Consider the following 13217-nt stretch of genomic DNA (forward strand, 5'->3'; position numbering starts at 1 on the left):
CATTGTAATGAGAAAATAAGAGAAATTATACCTTCAACTATTAGAGTTAATGATGTGCCAATACTTCCACGCTTAACATTTCTTACATTACATGTATACTTGCCACTGTCACTACTAGTGACACTACTGATATGAAGAGTGGAGGATGCTGTACGACTATCATCTTCATCAGTTGTTGTTTCATTAAACTGAACTGCTCTTCTTGTCTTCCAAGTGAATGTCATGTTTTCTGGAGCATCCTGATCATTAGTAGCAGTACATGTAATCTGAAACTCTTCACCAAACACCACATGACTTTGTTGTGGTAGTTCCTGTACTCTCGGGGGACCTGATAGTAACACATCACAGGGTTGCAAATATATTTGAGGGTTTTTACTCACCATACACAATAATAGTCGATGAATTAGACTCAACCTGACCACCTTTATTACTAGCCACACACTTGTACACTCCCTCATCTGATTCCTCTATGTCATCAATGCTCAGTGTGGTTGAGTTAGCACCAGACACTGCTACACCATCCTTCATCCACTGGTAGACTATGTCAGTACCTAGTGCCCTACAAGTGAGCTGTGTTGATCGGTTAACAAATACAGTATCATCATTGGGGTTGGTGAGAATTTGTGGGAGAACTGTCAAAAGAATATACATTAGAAAAATAGACAGAACACATACTTAATAATTCTGCTTCCATTGATGTAGTGCTGTTCCCATCCACATTAGTAGCTCTACATCGATACTTGCCACTATTAGATACTCTAGCTATGCTCAGTGTTAAACTGCTATTCACTCCATTACTGAGTGTTGTAACTTCTGTAACACCTGAAGTGTATGATCTTCCATCCTTTTCCCATGTGATAGTTAGTGAATCACTTCCATTAGCAAAACAGTCAAATGTCACTTTGTCATTGTTATTAACAAATTGATTTTGTGGATGCTTCCAAAACAATGGTAGCCCAGCTGTAGTGACAGTAACTTAGTAAGAAATGATATATGTAGTACTAAATTCAACCAATTGACTTTGTTCTGTGTTATGTGGGGCAAGAAGCTGATGGCCACACTAGTTTGTACAAATACTACTTAAATAATATTTCATGCATGTTTAGTTCCATTCTTCCTAGGTCAATATTGCAATGCAATTTCGTTTCAGCTCAGTGGTCCACTACCAAATTTGAGCCAAAGTTTTGCAAGACATTCCTGAAATATAAGCCACTGAAATGTTTAAATTCATTTATTTTTCTTCTTCAGTTTTAAGTTGTCTTACTGCAATAAAATAGAAATGTGTTATCCAACCAGTTAAAATTTTTAGGACCTAAACAATCTCAGCTCTAATATTAGCATGGATCCTCAAATAATTTTTGGTGTAAAGACACCATATTGTTGTCATGTCTACAATGTAAATGGCTAATATGTTTAAATTAGTCTGTAGATAGGTTAGCCAAGAGTTGGTGATAGAGAAAAGTTGCAGTAATAGCTACAAAGTTATAAGGCAAAAATAGTGTAACAAACATTTGATCAAGAATACTCATTTAGAAAAGCACACAGAAATGCTTTAGCATTTTAAAAACAGAATGTTTAAGGGCTTCCATACCTAATACCCAGATCATACCCAACCACTGCAGCCAGCTATCCATTAGCATTGCCACAATAGTTTTGACATACTATGTACATGTTGTGATATAAAATTCCATGATCCAATATAGTTTATGTAGTGACATAGAAGCATTGCATACAAATTTGGCTGTCCAATGTGGGATTATAATACAGTATGTACCAAACCAATACTGCCAAGCTGTGCCATGAAGGTATTGTGAGGTTGGTTTCTGATTATTTGGTGAGAAAGTGTAAACCTTCATGATCCCTAATAATATCATACTGGTTTTACCAAAGTTTAGACTTTATTGTATGATAACTTCATTGTAATTATTGTTATGCAAACGAAAACAACATAGTTGACCTATACTGAAATTTGATTGGATGAAAATGTGGTTTCTAAATTCCCCAGTGTCATGCTCATGTCCAATAGAGACCACGCTCTGAGGCAATACGAAACACAATAAGTATGCGTCTGTAACATTGACAACGCACAGGCGGTTAAATGGCTAGTAACAGCCATACTGAATTAGATGGAGGTGTAATGGGCTTGTTTGTACTAATCAACACTATCAACACTACATTCCTTGTTTACAAGCAGCTGTTGAGGCACAACAATAGTAACAATGAGTTGTAGTCCAGTACTTCAAAACATAGCACGCGCCTGTAACATTGGCAATGCATAGGTGTTCAAATGCATAGCAATAGCCACGCTGAGGTCCCACTACGTAGAGAGGTGTAGAGGGCTTGTTTCTAGTAATTAACTATACATTTCTTGTTTACAAGCAGCTGTCAGCTCAAGGTACAATAATGAATTGTAGTCTAAATAAGTTAGACGTCAAGAACCAATGGGTTCTACAGTATTTAGAAAACCCTCAGTCCCTTAGTAGTGCCCGAGTGCAGCAAGGGTACTATTGCCCAGGGCAAGAGTTTATAATATACAATATTAAGGACTACTTTATATTATGTACTCTTGCCCAAAGCCTTCAAGTTTTCTAAATTCCGTAGAACCCTGGTTCTTGACATCTAACTATTACTTAAAATCCTAATTTTTCCTTATACTTGTTTATTATACCATTACTATCACTGGTGAACATGCACATACTGCATAGAAAAAGAAAGGATAGCCCCAGAGTTAATGTTTTCTTTTACACCCGTGCCCCAGCTACAATATCAATCAAAAGTGAAGTGGCCATTACACTTTACTTTCAGCTACATTCCATGTCCGTTACACAGCAATACAAATGAAGAACAGCAGGAGAAGCACCTCTACAATCAATCCAGCCACCATGAAAAATACGGATGATTCATGTGCCCCAACTATCAATTACTGACTTGAAAGAGAAGTAGCCATTATAAACTTTGCTGTCACCTATTTTCAGCTTATTACACAGTGTTAAAAGCCTCTGCAATCAATCTAATGGACGATTCCTGTTTACAATAGGGAAGCTATGCATTGCACTACTGTGAATTGACACCTTGGGAAGCCAGCAAAAAGGAATGGGATGCAAAAGAGAACAAAAGGTAAGTCCATGACGCATGCACTTTTGCACTGCAGTATGTCAAAAGGCACACCTAGGGATGAAGTGATATTAAACAGTGAAAAAATCAAGCCTGTAGTCTTAGCCGTTATCGAGTTATTCTTGCCTGAAAGCATAAGGCAGGCAGACAGGTGGGTGGGTGCACGGGCGGGTGGGCAGGAGGGCAGGCAGGCAGGCAGGCAGGCAGGCAGGCAGGCAGGCAGGCAGGCAGGCAGGCAGGCAGGCAGGCAGGCAGGCAGGCAGGCAGGCAGGCAGGCAGGCAGGCAGGCAGGCAGGCAGGCAGGCAGGCAGGCAGGCAGGCAGGCAGGCAGGCAGGCAGGCAGGCAGGCAGGCAGGCAAGCAGGCAGGCAGGCAGGCAGGCAGGCAGGCAGGCAGGCAGGCAGGCAGGCAGGCAGGCAGGCAGTAGAAATTTCCATTGAATAAAGTTTAAAAAAATGCAGCTACCTATTGGAAGTATTTAGAGTCATACTGAAGGAACCTTTGCACTTGGTTATACCTAACAAATACTGCCAAGGCACCATAATGGTATTTTGAAGCTGGTTTTTGGGTGATATTGTTGCCCAAACCTCCATGATCTCTAATACACAGTTAAGTCATACTGTATGTATTGTTAGTATGATGATGTTGTGTATAGCTTTAGGGCAATAAGTTAATTTTGTATAGGCAATAGCTAAGTACTTTTTTTAATTTAGGTTTAATTACATGTAAATGTAAGTGCATGATAAGTACTTTTAGGTTTAGTTTTAATTAATTATAAGTATGGTATGTACTTTCAGTTTTTTTATTTGTAAACATTAAGAGTTCAATTAGATACTTTCACTTTTAGTATTAGTTTAAGTCTTTTACAAAATAAAGAAAAACTTGTACAGCTGGTTTATGGATGCAAAATTTAAATTACCTCCTAAACACTTACTTTAGCATCTGAAAGGTAACTTATTTTACCATCTCTGAGTTTATTAATGCTTTTAGTTTTCAAACTGTCCATTTTATGGTTGCTTTATTGATAAGTTCCAGTTGATTTTGCACCTACAAAAATGGCTGGTAATTTGTACATGCAGTGCATTTTTATGACCACACCGTTCAAACATGTCTATATGTATACATTGAAACTTATATTGAAATGTGCAAAACATATGTTCAGTTTTACTATAGGGTTTTGATAGCACAAGCTACGTCATGAAATAGATTGTCATGACTTTATATCACATAAAAATTACATTGTGGCATTTCTACTATCCATTTACAACAAATGTTTCTATCATATAAATAAAACTTTTAGTTTACATCCACCCAATAATAAAAGTTCTACTTTACAGTCTAGAAAAAAAAAGTTTTTTTTCTGTCGTTCTCCAAGGGTTAAACTTTATGGCATTAAGCAAGTCACCAAATTTTATGTGCCATGTTCAATGAATCAATGTATCTAGCATTCCATGAGTCATGCTACTGAACAGCACTCTCATGCTGGTACTTCTTTAATTATGTATATTTATGTTTTTTTCTTATAAAACATGATTTCTCTGTTAAGGCAACTGACTGTACTACAGAATGTCAAACTGTTAACTTGTCTTAAAATTTTCAGGTGCACTTTTAAGAGTGTGTCTATGGAAGCACTTCTGTTCCACATGTGAACTTAAGTAGAAAATGTTTCTTATGGTACTATCCAATACACTTAACAAAGCATACCATATATTTTGTAAAAGTTAGAGCCATGATGCAGCTTGGGCTTGAAACTGCGACCTATAGCTAATGATTTGAGTATAATAGGCACTGAAAGCAGATATGTTGAAAGTATAAAGCATGATACTAGTTAGTATGATAGGCAGAATTATTATTTATTAGACAATGGTATGCAGCGTTTCGTTTGATGTGTGGAGGTCTCTTATTTGCGAAGAAACCTGGTATCAGGTGTCTTACTGGTAAGACACCTGACAGTTGTTTACAACCACAATGTGGCCAACAGTAATGCAATTAGCCTTTTGTGGACAATTAGTATTTTGCACATCAGTAAACACCAAGCGATTGCAAGCAGATTATCAGAAATTACACTCAGGTACGCTGTCATCGTGGGTAGCTCAGTGAATTTATAGACCATCGCGGTAACTAGTTAATCAAAAAAGCCATTAAAGCGCGCTCTGTAGACCAAGACAGCCATGCTGGCACTGGCTATTCCCATTCGCTGCCATTCACACGTATCTAGCTATAATGCCTCAAACATACTTTTTATCGACTTTACAAACCTTCAGTTATCCACGCTCCATGGCTTTCGCGACCTCACCATCTTTTGCTCGCTGAAACACCCTAGGTGTTTACAATGGGAACTCTCTATACTAACTCACTGCTTCTACGCCATTGTCTAAAACACTTAGACACTCACAATAGGCATCTTCGAGGATTTAAAAACCATCGGTGACGTCAATAATTACCTCGGCTGCGCCTCGGTAATTATTGACGTCACCTCAGGTTTTTAAATCCTCGAAGACACCTATTGCGAGTGTCTAACTATTACTTAAAGCTTTACAGCACAAGTGCTGAAGGTCTGTAAGACACCTGGTCCTACAGCCTGCTCAAAGACATTAGACACTAAGACATTAGCTACTTAAGGTGTGTTTGAAAAGTTACAGAAAGGAGAAAAAATCCAAGACTGGACCTAGGTAGCCTCGAACCTGCAGCCATCCGATTTACGCTCGAATGCTTACAGGAGTCTACCAGGTGGTCAGGATGTTTTTTCCTTGATATTTTCATGTAGTTATATCCATAGGAATTCTAGAGAGTGACTCATTATCTCTAAGTACCCCAAGTAGAACCAAATGGACTCTAGTTAATTTATTAAAGCTTTACAGCACAAGTGCTGTATTATTCCATACTTAATATCCTTGTTGTGAAGACCTGTCAGAGAAAAAAACTGGCATAGTCTAATAGAACAGTAAATATTTCCAATAGATAGGGATGTGGCAATCATGCCAGCATAATTTCGGGCATAATAGGCATGTGTGGGAATCAGGAATTATACTAGCATTTTGAGGTGATTATAAAGCTTTAAGGTTACGGGTTACCCAGTAAATAATTTTGTAGGCGCTTTGCTTATAGTTCTGTTTTAACCATTTTGCACAGAAGAACAAACTAAAATAACATGGCATATCAACGTACAAGAAATACCAAAAGTGGCGATACACTCAACAAGAGATGCACTTGTACAGAAATGTAGGCACTAAACAGCGAAACTGTTGAGTTGCTATTCATCAAAAACCAGGTTTCATGGGAAGCCACACCATGATATTTAGCATTAATAAGCTATTACTTAGTGATTTCTAGGTCCTCACGAACGAATTGAGTTGTTATCCGATTGTAACAGCACTGTAGTGCACTTGCGGTATTTCCGTAGCAGAACTAATCACCATTATCCTTGAAAGATACGATAATTAACCAGCCTCTAGTCAGTTTTCCCACAAAGTCTCCACGACAGGACCTAGATAATATAACCACCCATTGACACTGCCATAACAAATTAGTACTAATTAGCTGACAGCTGCTATTTTTGATGAATAATAACCACATTAAGCAGTAGCGCTAAACGCTGGTTCAACCATATTGCGGGGACTTAATTTTACGCTTGACTACCTTCCACAGTAAATTATTAACACTCACTTTGTATGATTCCTCCGCTATTATCATGTAGCTATACAACGCTTTAAAGTTATAACAACCTTCTCACTAACACCTGCTCGAGTTTCGTGCCAATATTGCACCATCCATTATCACGCATCGAAAAATAATAACCTATTATTAAGCGCCTAACCCGTAACCTTAACAGTAGGAAAATCTACAGATCGCACAAATTAGTTAAAAAGATCGAGATATTCTAATAGAGCAGTCATAAACTCTAATAGAACAGTCACCGAATATTAGGCCACTCCAAATAAATTCTCTGTTTCCCGTCCTGGACTCAAGCATATTTACATGCGGGCGGGCGGTCCATTTCCATTATTCATTATAAGATTAGCAGCTTTTTAAGCCATTATTTGTCTAGCACAACCATAAAAAGCTGCATAAAAGCATGCTTAAGCTTATTCCTTCCTTTTTAAGCAGCAAAAATAGCACAAACATGAAGTTTGTGCCGACTTGATAGCACTGCTGAAATGTGAGCTGACATGGTTTCAAGTGAGCCTGTCAGTATGCAACAATAACCGGAAAATAATGAAAGAATACGGAATAATGGAATATTTAGAGCTGACAGTATAACTAGATGCGGGCTGTGGACGGGAAACAGAGAATTTATTTGGAGTGGCCTTATTTACTCTAATAAAGCAGTCACATTCAAATGAAAATATAGCAACTGGCTAAAGAATTCAAAACTATAAACATCAATGAAAATAGTCTGATACAGCAATAAACTGGCATTATTAGCCAATTATGGTGGAATAATTTTGGGAATAATGGGCAATTCTCAAAAGCACAATAGGTGATTTTTTGAGCACTGCTCACACAATGCTGAATTTTTGGAGCATAATAGCCTCATGTGCTTACCAATAGAACAGCAGTCAGATAATTCTTTTTTATGAAATAAGGCATATCAACCAGAATAAGTTTTGTAGTAACATATGGATGTGTGTGTAGTAATTACTACTGAACTAAAATTTAGTTTCCATTTAATTGCACTGTGTTCCACTAGGGTTTTCCAGCTGTCTGACCACTACAGCTGTAGCAGGACTTGTGAACAGTTATTATTTTATCATTAACAGCACTTGCATAAACACTGATGTAATGTGCATACCTTGAACTGATAAAGTGATATCATCACTCCTCACATTATTATCCCACTCATTTGTCACAGTACAATAATACACTCCTTCATCAGATTTAACAAGATTAGGAATTGTTAACACTGTTCCATTAACACCAGACACCTTATTAGGAAGATTGCTGCTACCTTTTTTCCTCCATTGATACACAAAACTTCTCATGTTTACACCACTTGCTGTAGCAGCGAACTGAGCAGTTCCTCTCTCACCAATCAATGGATTAGTTGGTGTAACACTGATGGATAACTGGTCTGTATTATGAATAAAAAACATACATTAGGGCTATATGTTAATTTGGCAATGCACAGTAGCATGCAGATACACACCAGCAGGGGCGGATCTAGGATTTATAAAAGGGGGGGCTAACTCAAGGTACCAACCTCTTGGGTACATAGAGGTGTGCAAAGCACACTTCCCAGCACGAAGCATGCTGGAACTAGGGGGGCCTGGGGGCATGCCCCCCCAGGAAATTTTTGAAAAATAGATGCTAAAATACTGCAATTTGGAGACATTTCCACATAAAATTCATAATATTTTCTGCCTGTAGATATTTTATATACAGCCTTTAGATTATAGGTATGGCTCTCTAAAGCATTTTGCTAATGGAAAAGTTTGGGTAGGTACAGACAACATGCACTCCTCTCACAATTGCACAACACTGAATAGGTGCATGTTAGAATAAGAATGTTGAAAGTGAAAAATTTTGAAATTTGAACAATACAAGAATGAATCTGAGAGCATTTTCAATGGAAATTGTGTACCTGAATTAAGTATTGCCATGCACAAGTAGATAAATGAAGCCCTTTAAACAGACCAATGTACTTCATTGTATGTATAGGTGCAGGCAAATTTGGAAAATTCCATAACAGAAACAACTACAGGTTTACAGTGAATGTTCTATTAGAGTAGTTAGCTGACTGCTCTATTAGAGTATCTCGATCTTGTACACCTCCAATGCTAATCCGGGTCCTTGTTGCATAAACTTTAGCATAAATCCACTAATAATACCTTGGAAAGATGTTTATAAGGTGGTTTTATGAGTATTTGTATTATTAGTGATCATATAATTATGCTAAGACAAAATTTCATTATAATACTCAGCATATTGATCAAGTAAAGCCTAAATATGAAGGGGGGGGGCTTCAGCCCCCAAAGCCCCCCCTGGATCCGCCCCTGACCAGCATAATGTTTCATTTCAATACTTCACATTGCAAAATTTTATTTGGTTGTCAGGGGCGTATGCAGGAATTTTGAAAAGGGGTTTCCACTACAACTAAGTGACTGTTATATTAGATTGCCTGATTGCTTTATTAGAGTATCTCAATATTTAATTCAGAATAATGCTATAAGTGTTGCTATCATGTGAGAAACTATTATTTACCTAAGATGAGAAACTATTATATAAATGTTTAAAATGTGTCCTGTTCCATGATAGATTCCAGATGCTGGAAACCTAATTTTTCAGTTTCTTAATGTTTCAAGTAGTGTGTAAAATCCATGGGGGTTTCCTGAAACCCCTGGAAAGCTCCCCGGGCACACCCCTGGTTGTAATGAATTTGAGTTAGAATGAATTTGAGTTAGAGACATACAAGAATACTGTTGCCATGCAGCCACAAATGATTGATGCATGTTGTTGCAGTGAAGCAGTAATTAACTGTAACATTTTGCCATACAAGGTGAAGATAATCCAAGAGCAAAGTTGAGCCCAGGTGTGACAAAACAGGAAGCCATTGTAGAGTAAAAGAAAACTGAGTATTAGCAATTTGTGCAAAGCATACGATGTAGAGAATACTCCTCCAGAAAATTCTAAATTGGCGTTTTAATCATCATCTCTATAGGAATGCTACTGAAAACCTGTTCAGCGGGGAGTCAAAAACTTGATACTAAATACGGTATACCAGTATGCCAGTATGCTGTCTATACTAAACACATACAGCTTGCAGTCTAGGCAAGCGACCGAGGAGCCATACAGCCTGGTACCCAGCATTTCCTCTGCATTCTGCCAGTACTTGAACAGCATCATTTCTCATCATTTTTAGACTGTTTGTTGGTATGCTTATGGAAGCAATTTATAGTTCTACATTGTAATAACAATACATGAAAATGTAGCTGAGTACAAGCAGTTGCTAGCATGCATATAGAAAGCAGTTGTGGTATGAATGGCTGCATGCTTTGAGTTATAACTTGTAGAAATCTTAACTGAAATTGAAACTGAAATTTAGAACTGAAACTGAAATCTAGTGGTTTTGTGTTCATAAATCATTGCTGCTCTAAAAACTGATTTACTAGAATAGCTATCTGCTATATTAGAAATCTAGAATACAAGTGTAAGGAAAATTAATTAGGATTTTAAGTTTGATTAGGAATAATAGAAAAAGTAGAGAAACAAGGGAGGTTGCCAACACCTGTAGATATCATGAACCACGATAGTGGGTTCATAATAGGGATCGCAGTGAAATTTCTGAAAATCCTAATAGAGCAGTCATCTAAAACCTGCCTTAGAAAGCAGACTGGAGCACAAAACAACACTCAGATGGCTTATTATCAAACACTGAACTCAGACAAATGGTGATATAGCAGTAAAAATGGTTTAGACGAAATTTATAAACATTCAAAAATTGCGAATTGTTCATATTATTCATATTATTACTATTATTTTGTTTCACTCGCGTACAGCCCAAGGCTTCCATTTTTTCGCGATAAAAACTACACAGCCTTACTCACTGCGTCCTTCCGCGTGTCCATGACCCATTAATTAACCCGTACTCCACAGATCGCTAACCGGCCTCCACCATATACGGAAGAAGCCGTAGAAGAACAAAATTACGGGATCTTGTGTGCTCAGGGGTGCGTATTGTTCGACTATAGTCTTTATAACGTTAATAGATGGCAGATTGAAGTTGTGCAGCACTCTTTTACCTTACAAGATCGCCATAATAGGTCTCTAGTGAGCTGCCCGTCTTCACTACGAGAAGTCGTTCAAGCGCGCATGCAAAGCATCCAGTTTATTCTTCTGCCTAGCCATCACAGTGAGTGCTTTGTTTGTCCATTATAGATGGAAGATAAATGGTAGCGCTGATATCATGGCTGCTTTTCACACGCAAAAAAGGTTGGGTAGGGTGTTTATTACATCTCTACCATTTAAAAATATTTTGTGGTCTAACCACATATTATCAACAACCCTCCCATATGGGTGTGAAGCCTGACAGTCTTATATGGGAGGATTGTGTGCTACTGTGCTTATGTCACTGTAACTAGCTACTGCAGCGGCGGAGGAAGTAGTTGATATGAGGGGGGCTGGGCTGACCCAGACTTATTTGTATAGTTTGGTAAAGTAAGACCAAAAAAAAAAAAAAAGGTCTCAACCAACTGACAAGAGCTTTCCACCACACCAGCTACCATTTCTAGCTGATAAACTACATAAAAATCCTTACATAGCTCGCTACACACTGACTACTTTATTAGAGTGACTGCTCTATTAGAGTATCTCGATTTTTCAGCCCCACTCCAAGAAAGGTAATTGCGGTGTGATATCATTCTGAGGGGGCTAAGCCCCCCCTCAGCAGACCGAGGGGGGCTTCAGCCCCCTAGCCCCCCCCCCCCCCCTTTCCGCCGCCTATGAGCTACTGTGTACATATTCTAGTACACTCTCCGATCAGCTAGTGACATTGACAGTTGCAAGCATTTAGCCATGACCACATGCATGCTAACCAGACTTTGCTGAATATACCTATGGTGTTCCACTTTGTGACACACTGTTGCTAGCAGGCTACACCTAGGCTTTCCAGGGCTAGAGCCCAGTGTAAGTCCTACTCAATATGCCAGTTTAAAGTACTCTTGCATGTATGGGTAATGACTGCCAAATCCCTGGTAATCATGTAAGACTGGCTACACCACTGGCCACTGGTAGTGTGACATTGTGATTTGTACATGCAGACACTGGCATAGGAAGACTTTTCGGCCAAGCCTAGCCATCTCCTATTTAGCTTGATTAATACCAACTCACAATGTTGCTGCTGTATTCAGCCCTGTTCATACGTGCATTTGTTAAGCATCATCGCTACAATAATAGCACTACAGCTACAATGTATAGCTATCTCTTCACTACCTATTATGCTAGACAACTCTACACCTATAATGTACGTGCTTGATGTATGCATCGTTATATCACGTGAAAATTTATGAAAAAAAATTGGACTCTACAGGAATTATAACACTAACAGTTACCATTCTTATAACTTGTATCATAGAGTTTCATTCTTGTCCTTCTGTTAGAATAAACACCTAAGACATCTTGTTCTTCTTCAAGTCTCCTGTGCTGCCATCAACACTGTCTCCTGTATGATAGGTGCACAATCAGTAATTCTTCTGACAGGTAGGTACATGTAGCTCATATAGCAGTGTGTTTTCAGCGATGGCACAAAGTGTGACGATAATGGCTCAAACACTGAGTATAGACTAGGAATTAATGTATCCTGCCTTATAGTTTGTGAGTGTACAAATGAATCAGGATGAAAATACAGTCTTTATCATAGATTACAAAATTAATATTGCATTAACATATCTAATGAGTTAGCCTTTTAAACCAAGGAGTCTCTGTTAGCTTACTACACTAGTGTGCCAATTAACTTATAATCCATAAATGGATTTGGAAAAAAGTACACAAACTAGACATATTAAAATTTTAAAATAAGAAATAGGGATCGCTGAAAAAAGCCACAAAACAAGAAGGGATCGCTGGGGTGGTAATGTAAACCACAAATCCCTATTTTGACTCTCTATAAATGCTCATTTGAGTATAAAAGGTCAAAATAGGGATTTGTGGTTTACATTACCACCCCAGTGATCCCTTCTTGTTTTGTGGCTTTTTTCAGCGATCCCTATTTCTTATTTTAAATTTTAAATTTTTAATATGTCTAGTACTAGTACATTTAACCCTTAATCCAGGCTGAAGTACGTACCACCATCCAAATGGGTTAAGATGGTTGCTACATACAGCATAGATGAATTTCTTGCATGATTCAATATCATCACTAATTTTAGGCCTTGGGGCTACAAGTCACTAGCAAATATTGTTTAAAACTTTGAAATCTGCCTTGTACTACTATATAGTGGAGCAGCATAGCACAAAAAAGGGGCACAATTATTATGAAACTAATTGTACTCCTTGCGATAAATTATTTTTGATATAGAGCCATCACAGATTTGACCTCTGGTGACATTTACAGCAATTTTTTTCGTTGAGAATTCATCATTTTTGTCTTTATCTCCCTGAGGCATTATT

At 38.1% G+C, this 13217-nt stretch overlaps 1 protein-coding gene across 1 annotated transcript in view; it reads right to left on the reverse strand.

Annotated features, from left to right (window-relative positions):
- LOC136267673 (hemicentin-1-like) overlaps window positions 1-13217 on the reverse strand; it is a 58583-nt gene that overhangs the window by 6806 nt on the left and 38560 nt on the right. The window contains exons 18-21 of the mRNA XM_066062820.1: window positions 7906-8184; window positions 676-960; window positions 381-632; window positions 32-328 (exon numbers count right to left, since the gene is read on the reverse strand). Of these exons, the coding sequence (XP_065918892.1) occupies window positions 32-328; window positions 381-632; window positions 676-960; window positions 7906-8184 (1113 nt within the window). The remainder of the gene's footprint in view (window positions 1-31; window positions 329-380; window positions 633-675; window positions 961-7905; window positions 8185-13217) is intronic.

This window comes from Dysidea avara, chromosome 9, assembly GCF_963678975.1.
Source record: "Dysidea avara chromosome 9, odDysAvar1.4, whole genome shotgun sequence".
In the NCBI taxonomy this organism is placed as follows: domain Eukaryota; kingdom Metazoa; phylum Porifera; class Demospongiae; order Dictyoceratida; family Dysideidae; genus Dysidea; species Dysidea avara.